Genomic DNA, 27129 nt, shown 5'->3' on the forward strand with positions numbered 1-27129 from the left:
CGAGCAGTAGACACATGTCTGTTTCTGCTTCAGCTATTATAGTAGGTGTTATCCCGTTTTAAAATGTTTATAACGTTGATATCCTTTTTCTTTTAAACTTTAGATTCATGATTGCTTCTCCTTGATTACTTTGTGTTGATGGCACCTCTATCACCTGCTTGGGAAAACCTATAAAACTTGCAGCCCTAGGAGTAAGAAAGCCAACTTTCACACCCACACCCACATTTAGAAGCTGTGTGACTTTTGGTAAGTCATGTAATTTCACTGAGCACCAGTGTCCAGGTCTGTAAAATAAAGATCTAGTCCTGACCCTGGTCTGCCTGCCTGACAGGCTACAAAAGACCAAATGAGAAGTGAATGTGAAGGTTCTTTTTTGAGAAGGAAGCCCTTGCACGCACACCAGGGATGCTCCTCACTTGCTCATTTAACTTTGTCCGCTGTGGTAGCCAGTCTGCCTCCCTGATATTCATTCTCTTCTATGTGGTCCTCTCTCCTTGAATCTAAGCTGGTCCTCTGCTCCATTTTTGAGTAGTATAATAGAGTAGAAGTGACACTTTGTGACTTCTGAGGCTAAGCCACAAGACTCTCTGATTGAAACTGTATAAGAGACTCCAAAGGCAAATCACCCAGCTGGCCCTGTCAATCACAAAACCATGAAAGGTAGTAATAAATTTTTGTTTTAAGCCACTGGGTTTTGGTCTGTGTTGTTACACAGTAATGGATGAGCAAAACGCCTGCCAAATCTTCTTCTAGTACTCTGAGTATGGGAGCAAGTCCAAATCTTAATGGTTAAAAGTTGTTGTCTTTGAAACAAGATGACCTGGTTCTCCAATTTTGTCACCGCCCTCTTAACAGCTATATGATCTTGAGTAAATTATTAGACTCTCTGAGCCTTACTATGTCAATCAGTAAACTGGGCATAATACTACCTGCCTCAAGACTACTCTGTATTTTTTACCTACTGCCTTAGCTGTCATCTCTGTGAAGCATTCTCTGGGCAGGCAAAGGACTCAACACTTTCGTTCTGGGATATATAGTTTTGTTAAAGTCCTAAAGCCAGACTGAAGGTATATAAATGGGTTTCCAGGAGTCAGTTTCCTTAAAGAAATCTTTTACATATGTTGATGTCACTGATCAAATATTTACTTGATTTATGGTCACATTCTCGAAATCTGTTGTGTAGAGTCTCCTTTGCACCCACATTTGTTTAAAGGTTGAATCATACTTGTTGTTCCTCCATGATTCTACTGGAAATTCTAAAGATAAGTGCCACGTATTTCTTAAAGACAGTCAAATAATTGAAATTCTTATTTCTAAAAGGCCCTCATATTAACTTGCTCTAAAAACATTTAGTGAGGGGGTGGTTCCATGGTGTAGTGGTTAGCACATCTGCTTTACACACGGAAGGTCCTGGGTTCACACCCCAGGTGGAACCAAAGATCACACCCTGGGTGCGCTGAGTGCACATCATGAGTGTGTGGGAGGAGACACCCTGCTTTCAGAGATTTAGTTCTTAAGGGGAAACGGCAACATCCATAGGTCACGGGTGGAAGTGTTGTTGGTGGTGGTGGAGGGGGTGAAGTGGGGGGGGAACTGAAGAGAGAAAAAATAAAATAAAATAAAAAAATAAAAACATTTATTGAGCACCTAGTCTGTGCCAGACCCCAGTCTAGGCATGAGGTGGGAAAGAAAGATAACCTCTGACCTTAAGAAATTTACAGTCTGTTGGGGCTGGGGTGGATGAGGGGAGAGAGTGGCAGGCAAATGAAAGATTATTATATTACTCAGAGAAAAGGGCTGTGGAAGAGGGAGGCATAAGAATCAAGGAAGCGCAAAGAAAAACGTGTCCTGCCATATCTTTAGCCAGGCTCCCATTCTGTTGAGGGCGCAAATGGACATGAGCTGGAGCAGCAGACTCCCACCCAGCAGCCGTTCCCAAGCCCCTTCTTCTCTGACACCAGGGGAGGCCATGAGTGGCACACAATGGTGTGTGTTCCTCACAGTGATTCCTTTGCTAGGCCAATCGTCCTTCTCAGTCACCTTGCAGGAAGTGAGGCTGCAGAACCAAGTTCTGACCAATAGAAATGTGAGCAGAGTGCATCACTTCTGCCACAGTTAAGAACTCGTACCACTGTCTTCGTCTCTCTTCCCCCACTGCAGAGTCCTAGAAGGCCTCATGTTCCAGGTGGTATAGTTACAAGACGGAGGAGGGCCACCAGCCCACAATATTGTGATGTGAACAGGAAATGCACCTATATGGAGATTTCAGGGCTTGTTACCGGAGCTTAGCCTGGCCCATCCTAATACACTGTATAATCCAGTTCTAGTCCATAAGACGTAAGGGAAGCATATTGTGGAGTTTCTGCATGGATATTTCCACTTCCAATAAATTTTTCTTTTGTTGTATGAAAGGAGAGAGGCACATAAGGTGTGCTCATTCATTATGCTGGCTAGCTGTCCGCTTCTTGGTTTTGAAAAAAAAAAAAAAAGTCACATTAGATTGTGATGTTTGGAGCTGCAGCAGCCATTATGTGAGTGTGAGTAGGGGACCAAGAGAATTATAGAGATGACAGAACCTGAACATTGTGGAACTGCTGATCTCAGTTGGATTATCTGATTCCAGACTTCTGTTTTAACTAACAGCTAATGTCCTGATGGTGTCAGCCTTTTCTGTTATTTGCATTTGAATGCGTCTGCACTGATGCTAGTTGAAAATGGGGATGAATGTGGTTCTAATGGATGAGTAAAATGAATGGAGATTCTTGGAGGCAGGTAATGTCACCTTCTTCACTTGTTTTCTCTTCATCCTCATCCATATTATAATCATTGCTGAAAAATAAAAATAATATTGGATAGCATTTCCCATCTGCAATGTGTTTTCATGTACACTTTCTGCCTTTATGATAGAAAAGCATAAAGTAGGGGCTAAGAGCTCAATCTCTAGAAGCAGACACACTCAAGTTCAAATACTGGCTCTGCCACTCTCTTTGTTATGTGACCCTGGACAAGTGACTTAAGCTCTCTAAACCATAACTTCCTCATCTGTATAATGGAAATATTATAGGAACTCTCCTATAGTGTGACTGTGTGGCTAAAATAACATGATACTTATGCAGTATTTAGCATATTGGTTGGGATAGTAAAAACATTTAATATATAGGAGCTCCTAAATAAATTGGGTTTTGATTTTCATGACATTGTGGAAAGATAGCTGGGACAGACATTATAATTCCTTCTTTAGAGTGAAGGAAGCTGAGGTTTAGGGTGACTTGCTCAGAATCAGAACCAGAATTTTAACTTGGGTCTGGTGGTTCCCATTTCAGGACTCTTTCTATAGCAACATGCTCCCCAGAAATTGCCAAAGAAGTAAAATAAAATTTAAATTTTGAGATACTTCCTTTTTGATCTCCACTGAGCCATTATTTCCATAAAGTTCACTTCTTCAGGAGAATTATTACTGTAGCATATGAGCAAATGTGAGAGATTATTTATACTGGAAATAATGTACTCTGGAAGTTTCCTTTATCCTCTAGTATTAGCTCCCCACCCCCCACTTACCTTCACCTTATAAAAACCCAGTGAAAATGCATATACTTGAACCTATGCAAGGTGGCATAGGTGCCATTCTGCAAAACTGTGAATGAAATAGCAAAGCTGCCTTTTTCCTAAGTCTTTCGCTTCTCCTTCATTAAAACCTTTAGCTTATTATCAACTCTGATATTTAGCATTCAAGACAGTTTATCTTTGTAGTTATGTGACTCTCAACATCATTAAGACGTGAAGGAACGCCTTTCACTGTGTCATAATCTGATCTCGTCCATGCAGCTGCCCTTCCTCTACACCATCATCCCTTGTCATCAGAAAGTGACTACTACTACTCAGGCCATTTTTTTCCTTTAAGTTCCATTTAATGATTCACTTTCAACCTAAGTTCAGGGACAAACACTATTAAAACTTGAATATTATTTTTCTTAAGCCTAGTTCACTCAACACTTGCCTTGGAAAGCCTGTCCTCTGAACCGTGGGGTCTTCTAACGGGGCACTTATCTCGCTGCGCTGTCATTGACCTGCATTGATGTCCATCTTGCCTTGGCTCTGCTGTGCTCTACTCTCCACCTCTAGTGCCTTGCATGGCACTTTGCCTGTTGCAGATCAGTGCTTGGTACATCCCCTGAAACAGGTGACTTTCCTTCAGACTTACCTATAATACCTGTTAAAATATTTGAGTGGAAGATATGCTGGTTCTGGGGTTAAATCCATATAGTGAGTCTGGCAGGCAAGAAGGTGAAGGTTATTATCAGATGCTAACTTGTTCTCTGGGGTGCATGCCATTCCTTCTTTCTCTGGTTGCTTGGTTTGGAGACACGATGTTAATTTGATTCTCTCTCAGTGCTCCTGTTTCTGGACCACAGGATGTTCTGCAGGGCTCCTTTCTTTGTTATCTCTCCAGATTATATGCAAAAATGTAGCTTGGTCCTGACCTTTAACTCACATGGATGCCATCACTAGATTGGCCTCTTGTCTTCTTAATATTTCCCACTCATCCATCCAAAGCAAAAAATATCATTAGATTCAATGCAGAGAGCCCAGCATAAGAAAAAATAAGGAGAACCAGGCCAATAAACCACTAGATTTACCTTAGGCAGAGCACTGGGGATTTTGGAGAGTAATTTTTTGGAATCATGGCACATAAGCCAAAATGTACAGGCTCTCACAACCACTGCCTTTGGGAGTTTGGGCCTCCCTCACTCTCCAGCAAACCTACTGTGTGGTGGATAAGTCACTCCCCTCTCTGGGACTCTGTTCTATCAGGAAGTCAAGGTTGGACTAGCTTGGCGGGTATCGATCTTCAGTAAAATGCCAGAATGCCTCGAAGAGCTCGTTAATAATGCATATTTCATGCTCCCCACCCAACATTCTGCTTTAGGAGATCTGAGGCCAAGGAATCAACATTTTTTATATGCTCCAAGTGTGAAGGGATGTCCTAGACCAAAGACCCTGGAGTAGATGACCTCCTAGTTCCCTTCCAGCTCTGACATTCCCTCAGATGTCGGGTTTGGAGAGCAGAGCATAGCAAGGAAATGCTGGCAGTCAGCAAGTTTTGTTTGGTAAAACAGCCAAGAAAGCCAGATGGCAGGTTGAAGGGCCATAGTCACTGTGTCCCTCAGTGTCTGTTTGATTCAACTGGATTTGAGAAGACATCAGCCCTAAGGCAGCGCCTGGTCTCCTGCCCATCTCAGGCTGATTTAGCCACCCTCTTTTGCCTTAAATACTACAAAAAGGTTACAAACTGGAAATGAGTTTGGCCCAGTGTTAAATTTTTTGCCCCAACATGTAAAAGTTGAAAATTTCTACATTTTAAAATTCTAAATTTCTTTTGGAAAATCTGAAAGATTAGCCACTCTGGACCCACATCTGCATTAGGATACTGGCTGGAGAGGAGCAGCTGCGCCCCCTTTGGGTGAAGACACACATTTGCCAGCCCCCACAGTCCAGCTGGCCAGTGTCAAGAGGCTTTTGAGTTGGCTTCCCTGACTCTAAACTTTGCTCTGGGATAAGCCAGAGCAGAGAGCTTCGAATTGGGAGAGCGTGGCTTTGCCTGCACTTGAAAATTACGAACATGATTCTGTAGGTGACGTTTTTTACCTATGTCTAAGGCCATTAGGAAACCAGCAGAGTGGAAGTCATTGCTGTTTATGACAAAGATGTCGTTGAGGCTACGAACATTTACATACACGGTTTCTTCTCTGTGATGGCTCACAGAGCAATCCATAGTTTTCGTACCAGGATCACTGCAGTGGTGTTTCTCTTGAGGGTCAGCTGTATTTTTAAGTCATGCGAATGGTGTAGAGGATTGTTTCTCTGTACTAACACCTACAACACTCAGCACCAAATCAGGGCTGAAACGCAGAAGTGCTCCATGGCCTGCTGTGGGGCTTCCCTTACGAGTGGCTCCACTTCACTCTTCTTGCATTACTATTGCTTCTTCCTACTTCTTTTTTTATCTTAGTATAAGATTTGTATCTTTGAAGAGTCAGACCTTCAGTGTATATTAAAATAAAGTAGGGTTTAAACTCCTCTACCCTACATGTAACTTCATTATAGTAGCCCCTACAGTGTATTATATTTATCTGTTTAGATGTTGGTCTCTTCTACGAAACTGCATTTTATCACTGTGTCACTAATTAAATGCACGTATTTGGCATTTAGTACATGTTTGGAGGTGAAATTAAAGATGTTAGAGAACGAGCATAGGGGTCCATGGACCAGGCGGAGGGGTTTGACAAGGCAGAACTTCTCAGACCAGAGGGATGGAAGAGACCAGGAAGTGTGTTCTGTTTTTTCTAACTCAAAAAACATCCCATGACTCCAGCTATGATATCGCTTAAGTACACTGAGTTTGGAGAATTCATAAGGGATTCTGGCATAGTGGGGAGAACCTGGGCATTGTAGTTGACTTGGAGTTTGAAACCTAAGAATGTTTTTTTTAATTATTGTGGGGATTTTGCTTAACCTTTCTGAGCTTCATATAGTTTTTGGTTCTGATGTATTCTTAACTACTTTATTTTACACCGTGCATTAACCTGCAATCCTCTGGCACTCCTCTCAGGGCAGAAATCTTAGAATACCTCTATGTACATGTATGCTAGACACAGTAAAACTTATTAAATAATTTTATTCTTTTCTCCTTTATATTACTAACAGTAGCTCAGTGTTAAGCATTTTAGAAAACCTGAATAAAAAAAATTTTGGTTTACACACACGTATAAAAACAGATATTCAGATATGCAAATATCTGCTCATTACATTGCTCAGCTTTTAGAGTGATGAAATAAATAAAATATCTGCAAATTAAAACAAGAGGACGAGATGATTTTGTTAAAATCCATTTTAACAATTTTAGCTGACCAACATGTGCTAATGAAATCCAAGTTGAAGTTGTAGCCAGTTAATACAAGAGAAAACATGGTGTGTGGCTTAGGAGTATTCCTTAGGCGGAATCTGCTTTGTGCTTAGAACACAGCTAGGTTTACAGTTTCAACAACAAGCAGCAATAAAGAGCAAGAAAATTGCCAACTTTTCTAAGAACCGCTCTATAGTAGCATGGAAAAAATTTTTTAAAAATCACCATCTTTTAACGATGGACTCAATTGTAGGTATATTGTAGGTATACCAAGTGCTTGGATAAAAAAATATGCTCAGACAGTAAGATACTCGGTTAATTACCTATGATTTTTAAAAACCCACAAAACACAAAATATTTGCTTGCTGGTGTCATAGATTTAACCCACAAACAATAACAACCTGAACTTATCTTTTCCCCATCAAGTACTTCAACAGTGCAAAATGGAAGTCCTGTCGGCACACGCTGCTCACACATTCTGTCGCTGAAGCCTGAAGATGAACCATCTCATGGAGGTATCAATGCCAAGGGAAGTGCAAAGCAGCGAAAAAATACAGTGATTCACTTCTATGCCGGAGTCTCAAAGGTAGATAGGCAGTTTCTCATATGAGGTGAAATAAGGAATTCAAAATATCTACTAATATAAAATACAGTATTAAATCTTTTGACACAAGACAAAGGACAATTATATTGCTACTTTGAACAATATTCGACATGGACTAGTAGGTCTCGATGTTCAGTGGCTGGATACTGGATATTGCACTTGGGACATTCCACCAGGCTTTCATTCAGTGCAGCTGTGGGACTTTTTGGTGAGGCAACTTTTCCTTTGTTTTCAGCCTCTCCTTGGAAAGTGACTAACGGCTCTGTGAAGGCAAGCTCACGAAGTTGCTTCTGAAAAAAAATGTCAAATGAACACTGTCTGTATATAGGCCTACTGTTCAATAGTTGTACTGCTCCAAAGATGGTCCAACTTCAGCCCTGCTGACAGATTTTCTTTTGAATCTCTGCTCATTGGTATTATGGTGGTAACAAACGAGGTGGTTATAAATTACCCAGGAAGGACTGGGGTTGGGTATTAATATCAAATTTAAAGGTAGGCCTGTGTGCAAGGCTGACAAAATTCGCTAGTCTTGTAAAAGAGGGGCACTTCAACAATAAAGAACTACATGGAATTAAAAGTAGTACAGAATTTTAGCAGAACAAACAGGCGGTCCACAGAAATGACTAAGATATTGTATAATACCTTTGAGAATTTCCTTTTGCATGTTTTCTGAGAAATCTAGAATAGTCAGTAAAGCTTAAAAATGAATATTTTACGGCATACTCGGAAGATGGTGGATAGCGGGAGCACAAAGAAAAGTACAGGGGAAGTATGGATTCTTTTGTATACACTCTGGATTCTTATACTTTCGAAAACAGTCATTAACAGAAATGAATTATAAATTCCAATTTCAAATATTATAAATGGTCAAAATCAATAACATACTAAAAAATAGAGCCAAAAAATATATTCTGTCTTTTAATCATAAGGAAGTTACAAATGATGTTTTTAAAACAATTGTTTTCTTCTAAAAATTGAGGAATTCTATTTGTAACATTTCACCATCTGCAAATACTCTGCAGTACTAGGATGATAGATAAACTATGCACTAGTGGGATTCACAAATACAGACCCCAACAGGTTTGGTCCAAAAGCTTATTACTAAGATGAAAATAGGTAAGTAAAAAACCATTTCTTCATAGAAATGATGTTATTTAAAAGATTTATGTTTTAAAAGATTATGTGTTCAGGGTAACCCACAAAATGTTCTTTAACTCAACATGCCTAAACAGTGTATTAACAGTAATAGTCCATTATCCCTAAAAACAGAATTTTTTTTTCTTTTTAAAAAGAAACACACAATTTTCATTCAGGACTTACAATTGCCTTCCCTCACCCCCTCATTCCCCTAAGCCAGGCTCTCTTTAGTATCTCTAGAATCACAGGGTCCGCCCGGAGTGGGTGGGGGTGATCCCAAGTACCCGTAATATAATCATTACCAAGAGGCACAGAATGTCCCTCTTTCTAGTGCTCTGAACTCATGCTCTAAGGGCAGTTGACTCAAATGACGCAGGGGCTCTGCCTACTGATCTGAGAAACAGCCGTTCTTTAAACTTATCCTCCTAGTTTCGGAAGTGGCTTGATATATAAATGGAAAAATAGCAGAAAGAGAAAGAAGAAAATAAGTTGTAGTTTAACCATTCCAGACTCACCAAGGATTCCAACTGGGTGATTTGATTTCTTGCTTTTCGGAGTTCCTTAAGAATTACATGCAATTGATGCTGCATATTTTGACGGTCAAGTTTTTCATTTTCAAAGTCTAAAGTACATGCCTGCATCTGGAGAAATGCCCAGAACAAGACAATTACAGCCAGTATAAACTGTCGTTCTCTTGACTGGACGCTTACATTTCTTAATTAGCACTAGAAGCAAACATCTGTTGTACCATCAGAGCAAAAATTCATCTGAGCAGTGAGATATTGATAAATAAAGAAGCCTATGGTTAAGGATTTAGTTGATCCAAGGAGCAAAGCCAATGCTTGAGGTATAGGTACCTCCTCCTTTTTTAATGGAGAAGTGGGGGAAAGGAAAGAAAGAGATGGATATTCCCTGGTTTGGAATATACTAAAAATCTCTGGTCTGTATTCTGAGAACAAATGGTGTCTCTCTGAGTTCTGCTTGAAGTTATAAGGCACACCTCTTAGGGAGTTCCTGTTAGGCTAGAGTAGCAAAGATATTTGAGGAAGAATAAAATTTGTTAAGGCAAGAATAAAATTTGTTAAGGCAAACATCTACCCATCTGGAAAACTGCCATCTCACCTCAGAGAATCTGTTTTAGCCCAACAACAGGAACAAGCACCTTATCTGGGGTATCCCAGATAAGGTTTTTAAAAAACATTTTTCACAACTTTCAAATGGTTCTTCATAGAATAGCGTAAACATGAGGAAAAATTCCATTTTCTAAGGGGTTAAACTGAATGTTGAAGCAATCCCAATGAGTACCTGTTGTTCCAACAGAGCTACTCTTGTTTGTTCCTCTTGCTGCTTTAACAGAGATGTGTAAAGAAACTGGACCTGTAGGGCATAAACAGACAATGTTGCCACATCTGACCTTTTATTGCTTGACCTGGATGCATGAACAGCTCACAAGTCTCACATCTCTAACCACAACACCACCTGCTAGTCTGAGTGAGTCATTCTAGCTGGTTGTTTAATGGCTACATGGCTGAGAGCTCCCCAAGGCACAGACTGAAAACTGATAAACAGCACAGAATTCTGCAGTGGCCATACCCACTTTCTTGGAGGTCTGACATCTAATCTACTAATATTTCTGAGTAGGATAACAAAGCTGGCAGTGCCTCTCCTTCATGGCCAGAGTTGGAATAAAATTCTCAATCATTTCTGCTTTCATAAATATCATTGCTTGCACCTGTAGGCAGCAGTGAGGGTAGTAAAGATTAAGAAGGCAAAAGACTATTTTTTTCCCTTCTCTCAACTTTCAGAAGATTTTCAAAATTACTATTCTAATAGTAGCAATCACAAATATTTACCTGTCACTTTAGTTTACAAAGTTCTTTTACATTCTCTCAATTGACCCTCGCAAAAACCCTATGAGGCAAGAAGTGGTAATTATTATTAATACATGATTAACCTGTAAGTCAGAAGAGTTAGGTGATTTTCCTAAGGCCACACATCCTGGACTAGAGACGAGGTATGACTACAAATACTGTTCTTTCCATTCCACGCTGTCAAGCAAAATTTAAATTAATGAGTTTCTGTCGAAGTACTATTCAACTCTAATAATCCTAACTCAATAACTTCAACATTACTAAGACATCCTGGCATAAAGCTGTGAGTATGAGAACATGGACAGTGCCACATGAACTTGGGCACTGTATCACAGTCAAGGAGCCCGCCTAGGTATCAGCTTTGATTTCCCTCTTTACTTCACATCTTTTGGCTTCTCACACATACTTACCCCCTTCTCTCTCAGACTCTTTAAAGTGTATGTGATTTCCTCTGGCTGGAGAGAATTCCCAAAGTCACTCAATCTTGCTGGTTCCTTCTTGTCATCAGATCCTTGTCCATATACCATCTCCTCAGTGAGGCCTCCACTGACCCCCAATTTCTCTTTGTCATATTATTGTTTTATTTAGTTTACCTGTTTATGGTCTGTTTTCTTTCTGAACATGAACACCCATGAAGGGGTCAGGAATTTGTTTTGTTCTTTGCTGTTTCCTAGTGGTTAAAATAGTCTCAGATACTTTCTGTAAGTACAATAAAAAAAATGAATTATGAATCAGGAAACCCTTATTGCTTAGGCTCACCTGAGATAAGAGCTCCTTAGATCTCTTCTTCTCCTCTTCAAGTTTTTCCCTAGCAACATCATTCTCCTCCTTGAGCCTTTGTATTTTCTCTGTTTTATGCCTATCATCTTCCAGATGTTGTACATCTGCCTTTCTCTGTGAACACAACAGTTTATTTAAATCTTGAACTTCTTTTTGGGTTTCTTCATATTTTCTTCGAAATTCATTAAGTTCAAAATTCAACTGAGTTATGGTTTGTCGTTCAACCTCAAGATCTTTTTTTGCATTTGCCAAGAGATGGTTGTAATATTTCTGCTTTTCTTCTTGAAGACCTATGACGAACACAGGAAGGCACAACTCACTTTATTAAATAGAGAATATTCTGAAAAGATAAACACAAACCTGTTTCTATAAACAAGATCCCATTATTTCCTGATTTTACAAAATGAAAGGTCAAGAGATAGGGTTGATATTTCATGAAACGAAACAAGAAATTCAGGTACATTATCTGAAATTAAAACACTAATAACTAGAAGAACTAAAAACAGTTCTTTGGGGAGGGAAGTCACTAATGTCTAAAGACAGATCGACAAACAGAAATTTAAGTTCATTATTTACAGATGTGGTAACAACCCAAATTAAAAAACAGAAATGTTAACAGCAGCTGCCCTGATGGGAGGAGGAAAGAGATTAGGATGGGATGGGAAAGGTAGAACAGTGCCCTTTTGCACTACTATTAAATTATTGTATCAAGCACTTATAACACACACATATATTACTAAAGTAAAAAGTAGACTTAGCCTATAACTAAAATCCTACTTTCATGTGTAGTAAACTTATAAAGGCATTACAGCAGTAATTTTGTCCTCTTAGGGATAAACAGCTTTGAATTATCCCTAGAGACATTCCTTTTATGTTTTCGTTTTAGCATTAGCTTCATTTTAAATATTCACATGTGAAACTCCAAGATTGTGAGCCTTGCTTGCCTTTCTTTAGCCTCTGCTGTATATAATTCGAGGCTTCAGTCCCATTAGGGCTGTCAGTCATTTCGTGCGGCCTTTGCATGGAGTTTTTCTTCTTAGCTTGTCATCTGGAACTGCTGAACCGAGTCCTCATCCATAAAGTGGGAATGATGACCCTTCTGCCCCACCTCTTAAGGTTCTTGTGAGACTCAACTGAGACCAGTGTTGGGGATATTGTAAAGAAAGCTCGTGGCAAAACAAAAACAAAAAGAAAAAAACCCAGCCTCATTCCTATGAAACTTCAATTCTATGGTGAGATTCAAATGACTGAAAAATCATCTACAAGAATGATTGGGATTCAAGAATAAATGCTGAAGGGAAACAGAGTAAAATGAAAATTGGTGACGGTGCCAGCTCTGGGGGGAATAAGGTTAGAGAAGGGCTTTGAAGGAGGGGGAGGACATGTACGGTGGAGAAAATCCCTGTACTGTGCCTTCGTTCAGAATTGCCAGAGAGCCCTTGTACCCTGTACCTTATGCTCTCTTATCAGAAAACAATGGGAAATAGAACAAACTTGCTCAAATGGTATTTCTTCAAGGCTAGAAGACTGGCTCTTATTTCACTTCCTAACGCATATCTACAAAAATCTAAATTTGAGCAATTTCTCCTTTTGGAAAATGTCAGGCAGACCTACCCCCAAAGAGTATTTTTATACCAGTACCTTCTGATTCAGTCTTTTTTGTCTGCTGTGAGAGCGAATGAGCAGCTGTTTCTGATTTCTGTTCCAATTCATAGATCTTTGCTAAAAGTCCTTTTACGTAGACCTCCCGCTGCTGATCATACACAAGCCATTGCTGATTTTTCTCCAGAGCCTCAATGTGAAAATGTAAGAAAGTCAATAATAAACAAATATAATAATAAAAATAAAAAAGCAAAATCTTAAAATGGGCAAGGGAGCCCAAATGATGTACTCTTTTCTAGCACATAAAAACTCTATGGCTCATGTAACACAATAATTCTAGGCAACCGTTGTATGGCTTATGATACAGAAATACATTCTAACATCACGCATCTTCAGAATATCTAACAACATGGCAAAGTCGTGTTCACATGAGGTTAAGTTTACTCATCTGCTATCTCCTCTACACAACTTGCTTGGTGTCTGTGTCCATGTCATTGCCCGTAAAGTAGAAAGCCTTTGTGGCAGAGGTGGAAATGCCCTGCTCAGAAACCCTTTAAGAACGAGCTATTTCTGCCCGATACAACTCTGTTCAGGAGCTTCCCAAACCTGACAGGAGACTCTGACAGGCTTGCATCCTGGTCTGACGGTGCCCCTGCCCAATCCTGCTGCCTTCCTTTTCCTTTCACAGATGTTGCTCCCAAATAAACTGTTGGCACTGCTGACTCCATCCCAAAGAATAGCTACCCCCTCCCTTTATTTCCAGTTTAAATAGCTACCCCCTCCCTTTATTTCCAGTTTTCTTTTTATTTCCCCTTCATCACCAATTTTCATCCTTTATAGCTTTCAGAACTCAATTAAAAATCCAAACTGAGCTCATTCACCTGCTTTGTATAAAGGCTTATGACCTCAGTTGTTACATATATGTCTACATGTTTAAAAATTATTTTACCATCTTCAGCTTTTTACCTGTGTTTGCTGCCTCTCTCAAATAGATAGTACGCTCCTTGAAGTGGCAGACCATGCTATTCTGAAAGGATTCCTAGTTTTTATATACAATATATACTCACAAAATTATTTGGATGGTGGGATAATATCAATAAAATAAACAATATCTGTTAAGTTAGCTAGTAAAAGGGAATTGATTCACTTTACTGTTACTGCTAATATTGGTTTTCACTTCAGTTACATCTTTCCCTCAAGAAACTAGATATACTCTATAGTTTTACCAGGACACCTAGCATAAATTTGAAAATCTTATAAAATTACATGTATATTTCCTGTGGATCAAACCACCTGATATTTGGCAAGACGTTAGCAAATATTCATGTAAGCAGCTACATTAACTTTAGTGAATAAAACCAAGTGGAATATATGAAGGTATGTAGATTTATGAAGTGGTTTATTGTTGTTAACTAGGACAAATTCACAGATCCTCTGATTCTAACTCTCACTGTTCTTAATCACTGAATCCTTGGAAATCCAGTAAAAGGCAAAGCCAAATGAGTCTACCAGGATAGCTTGGTATCCCCAGCAATCGTACACTAACCCTTTCCTTTCCCCACTAAACCCTAGTTTTGCCAGAGGAGGTGGCCATTTTGTTACTGAAAGTGGGGCAAAGATTTGAGTTGAAAGCCAGCAAAGACAATGAGTCATCTGCTGGTGCTAGAGAAAAAAGCCGAGAAATTCTATATGGCAACAACATGCAATGATATTATAACTCCTCTGTCCTCTCCAATCTAGGTGTTCAGTCCAAGAGGATGGGACTGCTGCCCTCTCATTCTATGTACCCGAGAGGCTTGGGAAATAAATCTCAACGATCATTTGTGTAGAGAGGACATCCACTTCTAAACCTGATGTCACATGAGTAAAATGTTATGGATAAAGCATCCTAGGAGGAATGTAAAGTAATGTTAACACCCCTTCACGATGGCCAAGCTCATTTGTACTGAGTCCTCCACACCTGCTACCCAGGCTATGACTTGTCTGCCCCCACAGGAATGCCTACTTAAGCAATGATTCACCACTGGATCTTAGTAGACCCTGATTGTTTCTGGATTAAGAGACAAAAGAAAAAAAATGTGTCCATTTATTTTTTGCTTAACAATAGAAACTGTCAGTTGCAGAGTGATTTTCTCCATTGAGAAAGTTAAGAGGAGATGCAGGCCATTACCAAAAGCTTTAGGTTAATTAATATGATGATCACTCTATATTTGGGGGCAAAATAGCTACTCCTAATAAGTTTATTTCAGCCTCTTCCTTGGTCCCCCAAAGTGCTAAATCATTTTAGTTATATTAATAACAGAATTTTTGAAAGCTTCAAGACACAACTTGCTAAAACCGAAGCTATCTTCCCTTAGGCTGACATTAAAATTGTCCACAATCTGCCTTTTCCTGTCTCTTCAGGTTATAGCCTGGCTTTTCTCTCCTCCACGACTGCCTCGTTGTCTACACAGCTACGCATACCCTCTGTGCCTTGCTTAAACTCTTCCCTTTGTCCGGAGTGCCCTAGAACCCCTTCCTATATCACCTGCCCACTTAAATCCCATCTTTTCACTAAGTTCCAGTGAGTCCAGGCTTATCTTTCAAGCCTCCTCACCCATAGCCACCCTGACCAAGCTCCCTCTCATTTGTAAGTCAATAGTACTTTTATTGTCCATCCACTCTATTTGGCATCTTATACTCATGACCTTGATTATTTCCTGATGGCACTTCTTATCTTGTCTAGATCACGAGCCCTTTGGACAGCTGGGCCTGGGCTTGTTTAGATAATTTTTTTAATAGTCTGTGCATGTGTTCACTGTTTCTACAGCAAGTGGCTGCCTGATGTTTGTGAATGATAATGACAAAATAAAGTAGGGAAACGATGGCTGCAAGAATCAGTAAGCATCCAAGCAAGCCTTTTAGCCTCAAACAGAAGTTTGAGAGTATTAAGGGAAGGGAGGAGAGGGCATGAAAGAATCTAGCAGTTCCTTACACACAGTAAAATAATACATTGAGAGTGATGCAAACAATCGAACACTTTCAAAAAATATATTACTCATTAATGAATAAATGAAAATGTAATAAAAAACCTGTGAAAGAAAAAAGGGGTTCTAATAAATCTGCCAAGTTTGAGAGATTTAAAGTAACCTCAAAGAGTGATCTGATCATAAATTCCTAACTGGGCAGGTGGTGGTGGGTAGTCACACCGCAGGCCTATAACTTCTCTAGTAAAGTTTTTAAGCAAGTGCTGTCCATTGATCTTGTGCATCTAAGTTAACATACCTTTGAAATACCTGAGGAATCCCCTTTTTCAGACCCCACAGAGGCATAACTATCCTTGAGGGAGCACATAGCTTGCTAACTATATTTCCCCCACTTTCTTTCTCCCACCTTCATGTAATCTTCCTTACTGCCCTCAATTCCAAATGTACAAAAAAAAACTGCAGAATTGTCCATCACCAGAATATTTGAGATCCTACTTCTTGGCATGTCATCAGTTTGGTTCAAATAAACTCTTATAAAAATTCTCTGCAAGTTTGGATGTTTCTTACAGCTATTTCTATAATCTTACAAGTTCTTAATATGTACCCCTGTGTTATAATTAATCCCAGACCTGTTGTAATTTATTAATATTAATAGCTGAAATAGCAGCCAGGATGTATAACATATTTTACATCTTCAGGACTGCCGGAAAGAGAAGGTATAAACACAAACTTCTCAACAACAAAGATGCATGGTGTAACTTTACTGAAAAAAACACATGTACTGGAATATATTTTCCAAAGTGTTCGATTCTTTTTGAATCACCCTACGTTTGTTGTAGGTATACTGTAAAAGGAGGGGCTCCCCTCCCCTACAAGCTGGTCTCTCACTCTGGAGGGGTGAGATAAGTGCTAAGGAACATACTGGAGGTTCTTGGTTGCATATAAGGGCATCTTCTTTCAGGTAAGAATTTCCATTCTTTAACAATATAGGCAGTTGAGCTGCATGTCCAAAAGTATCTATATATATGAAAACTCTAAGTCTAGAGAGTTCCTCCAACCTTTGCTAGGCTCCTTTCATGAATATCTTACAAACTTCTGAGCAAATCTTCTAGGTATGGGGCTTAAAGGATTTTCAATGTCTGTTTTCTGTAGAACTGGAAAATAGATTAAGAAGACAGAGCTGACTTCTGGAATTGAAGACTTAGTCCAGGGCCCACCAGCCACTTGACCAGATACTTTTCTCTCTGCATCCATTGGACAGTTATAACATTTGTTCTCCCATGGCTTAAGAGTTCACTTATCAAGTCAGGATACATATATTCACTCTGTATTATATACTCAAATTTAGCTGATAAGAGAGTAGTATTCTATGACTCAAAAGGCACACATATAACCAAATACTTATAAATCCTGTTTGACACTAAAAATATCTAATTTTATACCAATTTTTTTCCATATTTAAGAAATATTTCAATATAAATAATTTAAGTCAATGTTGGATGGTCCTGAAAATTTTCTTCTTTTAAAGGAGCCCGTCCATAAACACATATTACTTAAGAATGAGAAACACGCTTACGTGTTAAGATTTGAGAGGCAATATTCCAAAAGGCCACATGATGGCAATGTTACTTAAATAAAGTAGTAAACACATCTTCACTTTCCACTTCTACTCATTGACCATATGCATCTGCTTTCTTCTCTTAATAGTATCAATAAATGGATTTGAGAGCTATCAGTAAATGTTGATATTAGTTTTGCGTCTTTAGTCATCATTGTATTAATTATCCCAGCTTTATGTCATCTATACAATCATTAGGCATGCATTTTAACATTTCCATCTAAATTATCAATAGAAATATAGAACAAATGTGGGCAAAAATGAAGCCCCATGAAATGCCACTGGCTTGACAAAGAATCATTAAATATTCCTTAAGCAAAAATTTCAATGTAGATTAAAATGTTGGCCTTTACTGAAGGAATAAAAATGTGGGTCAACTGACGAAACTGGAATATGGATGATAGATTACGTAGTAGTGTCCATGTTAAATTTATTAAAGTTGCTATCTATATTTTAGTCATATAAGAAAATATCCTCATTCTTTGGAATGCACAGTGAAGTACACAGGCTTAAAGGGCTGTGGAAATATGCAACTCACTCTCAAATGTTTCATATAAAAATATTTTGTGTTATTGTATGTGTGTGAGGGAGTGGGGATTGAAAGAGAGAGCACAAAATGGGGAAAACGTTAACAATGACTGAATTTTGGTAAAGTTCTATGTAGCATTTTTATTCTTCTAACTTTTCTATAAATTTGATTTTTTTTCCAAATAAAAAATTTAAAAACAGTTATCTTCCCTAAAGTCTATGTCTCAAAATCACATTTCTTAAAATGGAGAACAAGAATGCCTATGAAAACTGCCTTTAGCTATTTGGTTTGATTTAGTTTGAAAGCTGCTGATGTCAGACAATGTTCACAGCATTAACTCCATGTAATTATCTCAAAATGTCAGCCAGACAGAAATGATAGCCGAAGAATGATACAGCTAGGCCTTAAGAAAGGTAAACAGGTTTTCAGGGCTTCTTTTAGCATAACGAACACTGACTCTTAAAGTAGGTAGGCAGACTTCTACAGGAAGTTTTGTGGGAGCTTTGAGGAAGGGTATGGGTCTATAACTGCTGAGCTATCAAAGACAAATAATGTAAGTGTGTGGACTATGGGGAGTGAGATTTCTCAATCACTGCTCCCTAAATCCTCCAATTATATATACAATTCTCCTGATCTAAAAGATTTGCTTAGATTCCAAGGGGACAAGTTCTCAAAGGGTGGTCCTCGAACCACCAGCAGGAGGAGCAGCAGCAACAGCTGCAGAAGAGGGTGGAGCTTGTTGGAAAGCCAGAATCTCAGGTTCTAACCTATACCGTGGAAATCAGAATCTGCATTTTATAAGGATCCCCTAGATTCATATGCATATTAGAGTCTAAGAGACTCCGCTGACTGTAGATCACCATTTGAAGGTAAACAGAGCAGAGAAGTACAAAGTAATCCTTAAATAAGCTGGAAAGATAGAACAGAATAAAAAGATTGGGTATAAATGCATAACATTTTAAAGTTAATTTCATAAAAAAAATCATCTAAAAATAACTTTAGTTGATATTTGAAGCAGTAAGTGCTGAGAAGCCTAAAAATTACATATGAGTTTAAGAAAATAGCATATATCTTCAGGTACTTTGCTAAAAGGACACTAGTAAAAATCAAGAAACTCCACAAGACTGCAGTCAGTCTGTTTTCCAACTGTTCTAGATGCTGGAGATAATATACAACACACAAAAACTTATTTTGATAGTTCTTTAAAAACTATGTTTCTTCTTTATTTTAGTTACCTCTAATCACTTTGATAAGGGTACTGTAGTACCCTGTTATACAGACACTCCACGGATTTTAAATTCTTCTTTTGATGATCAAATAAATCTGAAGGTATACTTGCTAGGTGAAATAAAACAGGAATCTTAAGAGCATACTTAGATCAGGATAGACACATGCCAGTAATATTTCTGGAATCAAAATACCTACCACTGGCCTAATAATTAAATCAAGAATATCATAGTTTGTATATGTAATCTTAAAACTTGAAAAAATACGCTATGATTAGTCCCTGTGGTCTCAATTTATTTAATTCTCAAAGAAATCTACCAATCCATTTAAGATGTAAGTTTAAAATAATACGGCTTTACCGTATATCTAAAATAACCTCATATCAAATTTTAGAGAAAAGAAGTACTGGGTATACAAAGAATGTATTTCCTTTTCAAACTATGAAAGCAAATCCTGGTTCCAATGGTAGAATTTCAAACTACATCTTACATAGATAAACAGAAAGAATTTATACATTAAATTATATTATAATTTTAAAAAAATGGTAGGGCAAATTAGATTTAGGTGGAGAAGGGTTACTGTTAAGGTATCTGGTAGTGATGGATGATTTCTAGGGCTTTCTAGCCAAACAGGACCATGCTTAGAGGAACTGGTCCTCTTGAACACCTAGAAAGAGACCTAAAGGTAGCAACGTAGAGAGATAATCTCAAACCACTCAGCTCTCCATCTCAACAGATTTTTTCAAGTCATAGCATCAACGCTGTCAATTTCCATGAAATTTAACAGTAAATGAATTAGTCCTCTTTATCTATAACTTAATAAAAGAAAAGGAACTTACATCTTTCAGCTGTATTTCCATTTCATGAATATTACTCATTGATGAGTTGAAGCAGCTTGTAGCTACAGTCTGTAAATAAACCAATATTAGTGAACATCATAAATTTATAAATCTAATAAAAGAAGTTTCTTCATTATATTTAGTTGAATAATAATACAGCAAACTTTACAGGGGCATCCCCAAATCCAGATCTAGTATATGCTGGTGAACCTCATGCAGATGAACAGTATCAGAGGAGAATTAAGACCTTCTGGAAGTGTCCTAAGCGGACTGGAAACCTTGAGATTTCATATCTAATTTGACTTCTGAGGTCTTCTGGACCCCAGGATCACCAGAATAACCCTCAGTGCACATGAATAGCCCAGCAGTTTTCACCAAAAGCAGATAAAACAAAAATAACTATTTAAATGAAATCTGGAAAATACTACATTGTCAAAAGATAAAAGTTATTTTCTAGAATTATATTTGTATTAGTATTATTATTAGTTTATATAGATTATATGGAACTCAAAACATAATTTCTCTCTTCTTTTTTTCATTTCCTCATAGGGAAAAAAGAGAAGTAGGTGGTTAGGTACACAGTCTAGCCAATGAAACACATGAAAAAGTGTATTCCAATGCAAGCAAGGAAGCTCAAAATATTTTTTTTTTTCTCTGATGGTACTCTAGACACTGATTCTAATATGTAGCCCTTTCTCCCTCTCAATTTAGTTTTCTAGGCGGAAACTATGACAGAGATAGTTCACCAAACCCCTTTTCCTTTTTTCCCTGGGCGTACGTTTCCCAGCCTCCCCTGTGGTTAATGAGGCCATGAGACTGAATTCTGTCCAACGGAATGTGGCGGAAGTGAAATATGCCAATCCAGGCCTGGCTCTAAAGCCTCCCCCAATTCTCTGCATGCTCTCTCTAGCTCACAGCTGCATACAGAGGATCTGGTGGAGGACTCCACCATAAGGGACAGGGGAGCAAGAAACTTGGATCTCCGAATAACTCTAGAACAAAGCCTCCTTCCACTCCAACCTGCACTAGACTGTGACATGAGGGAAAAATAAATATTTGTTGTATAAGAGTCAGAGATCTGAAGGCTGTTTTTATAGCAATTAGATATGCTGACTAATATAAGTATTAATAGTAGATAGCCCACACAATTATTATAATACATTTTTAAAATTATACTTTCTACCAAGATTTGCATTTCCATCTTCAAAAGTGTAGAAACTAATGTTTAAGCTTTAAAGGTTTTAATCACCCACTTTGGATCTAACTGTAATGTTTTATGAGTTTCAGCTCTGTGGACATTCTCTAGAAAAACTTAAACATTTCTGAACTCATCTGCAGAAATACTCAATTATCCATCTATGAGAGTACACATAAATGTGTAGCTCTGATCACTCTGACCACCCTGAAAGAGAGATAAAGTACAAAGACTCTTAACATTGAGATATTATATCTGAAAGCTACAGATTTTCTTCCATAGGTTGGTATTAATAGCTGTAGTGTTAGTATTATTCAAATGTCCAAATTTCCAAAAGAATCAAAAGTCTGATCAATAAGAAACCATTTATTAAGAACTTATTGTGCCAGGCACTATGCAACTTACATATATTATTACATTTAATCTCCAGTATTCTTATCCTGATTTTCCCAATGTGAACACTAAGGCTTAGGAGAGAGTTCTGGCATTAGGAGACAATTCTAGCATTGTCTCTAAGGCTAGAGAGGTTAAAGAATTTGTTCAGAGTCATATAACTAGCAAATGGCAGAACCAAGATCTGAATTTAGGGTTGCCTACCTACAAATCCTTGCTCTTTCTGCTACGCTAGTGACTCTAAAACTAAAGGGGGAGAAAAAGTACATGTAATTGGGAAAAGCATACTTGCTACTGGAACTGTGGATATCAAATATAAAAAATAAAAAATGAAGCACTGTTTTCATATACAAACTACAGAGAAAAGAGCTCAACAAAATCTTCTTGGCTATCTTAGATACACAGTGGATTCTTTATTGTGAATATTCCTTTGGGCAAAACAATGGTGTGGGGCATTGAAGAAGCCACATTAACTATTTTTGTTTAGGGAGAGGGTTATGGGCTATTAAAAAAAAAAAAGTAATGTTAGTATACTATACTGTTTCACCATTTGACAAGCATGTTTTAACAAGCTCATTCTTTGTAAGAATTACAATTGTATCAGAAAGGAAAAATATCTGGGTTTAAAGAGATTATTAGTACCTGTGATAAACGAAGTGTACTGGCTTTGCTTTCAAGTTCAGCAAGTCTTGCAGTGGTAGTAGACAACTGTCTTTTCAATACATCTGTCTCTTCAGACAAGGATTTCAACAATTGTTCCCTCCTTTCACCTTCTTTTGTTTTCTCTTCCAGCTGTTCAAGCAATGCAGTAGTACTATATCTGGCTTTCAGCTGGTCTCTGAGTCTCTGCATTTCTTTGTCCTTCTCCGTGAGTTGATAAGCATTTTTCTCCCTCTCAGCTTCGAGGATTCGAATTTTCTACATATAAACTAAGAAGAATCTTAGGGCAAAGCCAGATCAAACATGAAAGTAAACAGTATACTATAACCAGCATTTATATATCAAGTCAGCATTATACTAGATACTAGGGCCAAAAAAAAAAAAAAAAAAAGATGAAGCCAAGAACTTATGCTCAGAGAGCTCAGGGAGGTAAACAATACATAATGCAATATGGTAAGTGCTGTAGTCAAAATATATATAAAATGAATGGGACACAAACACAGAAAGGAGAAACCAACTCTGTCAACAGCCATGAAAGAAAGGTGGCTTTCACATGAGTATCTGAGAATCATCACTCCATCCCACCAGTTCTAATAATCATAAAGGCTAAAATTGAGTCTCACAAGAGATACACATGCTCACTGATGACCTTGAAGTAACACCTTAAAATTACAGAACATTCGTAGCTGGATAAAAATGCATTCACTAACTCACTTTGTCTTAATAAATAATTTGATATTAAATCTAGAAGGTAAGCTTCAAAGAAGTGCTCAACATTTTCAAGAACTTGAAAGATAAAGAAGGCATGCTTGTTATACTGCTTCTGGCATAAGAAAGTACTAATAGAGATAATAAAAGAAGTTAACAGAATGACTACATGCTAGCAAGGTGAAAACATCATAAAACTAAAAACTTGCATGGGAGGAAGCAGTTGTTCAATTATAAAACAGGGATGGTTTTGTGAAATTGATGAAGGGATTTTAGTCAGCTATAAGCTTAAGATAAAGCAGTAATATAAAAAAAAAAGCCAACACAATTTAAAAAAAAAAAAGCCAACACAATTTTAGGCTTTTATGGAATACAGCATCCAGATCAGTGAAAATAACAGTATCACTTCAATCTGTGTATGCCACTGCGTACAGTACGAGGTGTATAATTCAGAAGGGATATGAACACACTACCAAGCGTTCAGGAAAATGACCAAGATGATAAGCCAGAAAAGTTGAAGAATAACAGGTTGTTCCACAGAAAAGAAGCAGCAAGATTTCCTTTAATATCTGAAAAGCTGTCGCTTAGATAAAAAACAGACTTGCTCTATATAGCTTTAATGGGCACAATTAAATGGGTAGAAGTTAAAGTTTAATTTCAATTGATTATAAAGGAACAGAGATTTGACATCAAAAGTGGAATGAACTGGAAAGAGATCTTTCAGGGAAGCTATGAGAGTCCTTCACCAAATTGCAAAATAATCTTTATGTCTAAGAATTGGTGATAGATCATTTCTCAATGCTTGAACAAGCATTTACCTCACCAAATTGCAAAATAATCTTTATGTCTAAGAATTGGTGATAGATCATTTCTCAATGCTTGAACAAGCATTTCCCTCAATATGTGTTGTTAAAAATAATAAATCATCCAGTTTTATGATGGGCCTATAAAATAGAATTCAAAGAAATCCAATAATACTAAATAATAAAGGTCATTTATTTTCTAACTATGAACAATAAAAGTACTTACACAAAATAAATTAAAATCAAATTAATGATAACATTTTTAAAACCTTCCAGTTCTAATAAATTCCTAACTACTTTATGGACTATACCATAATAAATTTTAAATTAGGGAATCTGAAATATAGTGTAACAGAACAAAAAATGACAATATATGTAATGATTTTACCTCAAAAATTCTGAAAACGAAGATTACTTGGAACACAGTAATATTTATCAATACACATGATAAAGTGGAATTTTAAATATTCATGTTAAAATCTGAACTCCATTTAACACTTCGAAATGATATTTGATTTTTTACATTTAATGAACAGAAAAACTACATTATACCAATATTGGGAAAATACTTTCTCATCTCTTACCACAATTTAAAGGGTTTGTAAAGCCATTTACCTCCAAAAGTCTGTGCCTCTCTTTATCAGTCAGCTTTCCTTTTCCACTTGTGAATTCATCCATGGATGCTTGTAAGGCTGCAGTTTTTCCCCTAAATTTTTCTAATGCAGTCTCTGACTTGGAGTTACTAGGCTTTGATCCCCATTTACTTTTAATTAAATCTTTGGGACTTCTGGAAGACATCTCTGAAATTGTAAAAATAAAAATACAATTATACTTTATAAGTGAGTTTAAAAGGTCAAATCTCAGGTCTGATGTCTAATAACCTATTTGCTAAATAGAAGAACCTTTCTATTGAAAACTGATATAGCCAAACCACTGGGTTATGGAAGAGGAAGTGTGAACTGAATCTGAGTTATTTTTTTCATCCACAGTGCCTAACAGCAGATGGTTAAAAAATACTCATGGATTAGCTGAAGTGATTTAAAACATGCTGGACCAGAGGTGACCAAAGAAACATTATCCAGCAAACGTCACAAGGCATCTTTTACAGGACACGTCGTCTACACGTGGAAGCAAATCTTACAATATTCTCACATAAGATATCATTTGGGGAGACAGGCAAAGAAAAACTGCAAAAAGGGGCACGTTTTTCCTCATCTCTAAAATGAAGACGTTTGCGGAATAGACATGAAAGTGCTTTTAGTAATCGGAAAAAGGCTGTACTAACGAAAGACCCTGGCTTCTCTGCGCCTGTCTCTAAGGGGATGGTAACACCCACCGCAAAATTGAAAGACCGGATCGAAACAACCACGGTCGTTGAGGCGCCGAATCCGGTGCCAGGCACCAAGTGAGCGCCAGGCAAAGAGACTTAAATCAAAGCGGGCAGAGATTAAGTCCAAGCCAACATGATCTGCCCACTGACTCCGCCCCCCTCGCGGTGCGGTCCGGCCCTGCCCCGGGGCTGCGGGCCCTGGCCGCTCCTCGCCACCCTCCGCGGTCCCCTTCCCAAGGACAGCCAGCACCTGAGGCAAAGCGCAGCGTTCGCGTGGGCCCAGTCACACCGCCGGTGCAACGCCGCTTCCGGGAGTTTGAATCCCGCGGCTGCGGGGCGGGGCACGTCACTGCCGGCGGGGACGCATCGGCAGGAAGGAGGGGCGGCACGCGCGGTGGGGTTGCGGCTCCCCGATTGGGTGAGGCCCCTAAGGGGCGGGGCCTGGAACCTGAATGCAGGATGAGGGTGGAACCTAGACCGGCGGAGGCGGGGATGGGACCTCTTCTTCCCCGGGCAACCAGGCTATTCTGGAGCTTTCTCTTGGTTTTTCTCAGGGCTTAGACTTCAAGCTCGGTGTTTCTTTGTAAGGAGCTAACTTGTGTTTATCCGCTTTGGGGATGAAGCAAATTCCTGTGTTCAATGAGGTAAACACAGTGACTGTGACCTAGAACTAACTCGTTCTGTCCTTGAGCATAATTCGCAGTTTTAAGTTCCAGTTTCTGCGCTATATAAAACAGAAAAAGTGGGTTCCACAAGGAAGCACAGCCCCTCTGCCTTCCCCTAGGGCTGAGCCTTTATCCTGACAAAAGTCTGGGATGGAGCAAGCCGGAGTGTGGCAGGTGGGAGAACTGACAGGCAGGCCCCAGGTTGAAGACTGATATCTTGAACCCTAGACAAAGAGAGGCGTTTGCTCGAGGTTGCTGCCCTCTGGTTTAGGAGCTATCTATCGGTCAAGTCTAGGTTCTGGTTAGCCACTTGAGGACTTTATTGCTAAAGAAGCACAGAATGTGTTTGGCCGGGCCTACCTTTCAGACCAAGCACAAACACCAGAGATTTAAAACAGTAGATAAAAGGATAAAATAGCGAAACATTCTAAGAAAGCAATGTGACACACTGGTTAAACTCTAGATTAGGATTGAGTTTAACTCCTGACTACCTCTAATTACCTACGTGATCTTGAATAAGTTATTTACTCTCTCTGATCTTCAGTTTCCTGATCTGTTAAATGATGCAAATAATAATACCTACCTCATAAGGTGCTTATGAGAATTAAATTGATGTTAGCCATTATTACACAAAAAGCTTCCATGTTACTAAATAAAATGGATGAGAACCTGTAGAGAATTTTAAAGAATTTTTTTATATGATGCAAGAAGATAAAAGTTTGGTCTCTGTTTCCAGGGAGTTCACATTTCTGATGGAATGGTGAAGAAAACTGAGCGCTCTCATGTCTGTTGTGGTGAAATATCAAATGAGATTAAGGTGGGAGGAAATCAGGGCAAAAGATAAGTGAGGATGCGAATGTTATTCATTGTCCAGAGTTGAGTCAAGGGCAAAATAATTTTCCATAGAAATTTACAAAGATTTTTTTAGGAGGGGGAGAATCCCCCTGCTCAGTTTTGAGCCAGATGGAGAGTAAAGAAGAGAGGGAATGGGAGGGACTGTGAAAAGGGATAACAGCTGGCCGCTGGGGGCCTAATGTCTGTGCCTACTGGGTCAGACACCCCAAGGATACATCTGCTCCCCAGGTTCTTCTCTGGCAGGAGCTCCCCTTGGAGCTCCATAATGAATCTGACAAGTCCAATGACTGAAAGTAACCTCACAGGGTGCTCTGATCATAAATTCCTAACTGGACAGGTCAGGTGAGCAGTCATGCCCCAGGCATATAACTTCTTTGCCTTAAGCAAGCCCTGTCCATTGTTCTTGGGTTAATACAACTTTGAAATGCCAAAGTAATCTCTTTT

At 38.5% G+C, this 27129-nt stretch overlaps 1 protein-coding gene across 3 annotated transcripts; it reads right to left on the reverse strand.

Annotated features, from left to right (window-relative positions):
* Positions 1-6656: 6656 nt before the first annotated feature.
* Positions 6657-25559, reverse strand: CEP55 (centrosomal protein 55). 3 transcript variants are annotated; one of them, XM_011361558.2, is made up of 9 exons: positions 25416-25559; positions 24451-24635; positions 22307-22582; positions 20077-20145; positions 12938-13088; positions 11276-11586; positions 9951-10022; positions 9161-9286; positions 6657-7798 (listed from the first exon to the last, which is right to left on the reverse strand). In XM_011361558.2, the coding sequence occupies exons 2-9, from the start codon at positions 24631-24633 to the stop codon at positions 7598-7600; spliced, it is 1389 nt and encodes a 462-aa protein (XP_011359860.1). In that variant the 5' UTR covers positions 24634-24635; positions 25416-25559; the 3' UTR covers positions 6657-7597. The 3 variants fall into 3 exon arrangements, with proteins under 3 accessions (XP_011359860.1, XP_011359862.1, XP_011359861.1); XM_011361559.2 differs by lacking the exon at positions 25416-25559 and adding an exon at positions 25172-25325 and having other exon boundaries at positions 7592-7798; XM_011361560.2 differs by lacking the exon at positions 25416-25559 and having other exon boundaries at positions 22307-22593; positions 24451-24634.
* Positions 25560-27129: the final 1570 nt, after the last annotated feature.

This window comes from Pteropus vampyrus, unplaced genomic scaffold (genome assembly GCF_000151845.1).
Source record: "Pteropus vampyrus isolate Shadow unplaced genomic scaffold, Pvam_2.0 Scaffold68, whole genome shotgun sequence".
Lineage (NCBI taxonomy): Eukaryota > Metazoa > Chordata > Mammalia > Chiroptera > Pteropodidae > Pteropus > Pteropus vampyrus.

Coding starts and splice junctions, on each gene's coding strand:
- CEP55 (XM_011361558.2), bottom strand. CDS start 24,633: ATGTCTTCCAGAAGTCCCAAAGATTTAATTAAAAGTAAATGGGGATCA. Junction 11,587..12,937: donor AAAAAAGACTGAATCAGAAG/GTACTGGTATAA, acceptor TGTTCGTCATAG/GTCTTCAAGAAGAAAAGCAG. Junction 7,799..9,160: donor TCACCCAGTTGGAATCCTTG/GTGAGTCTGGAA, acceptor ATTTTTTTTCAG/AAGCAACTTCGTGAGCTTGC.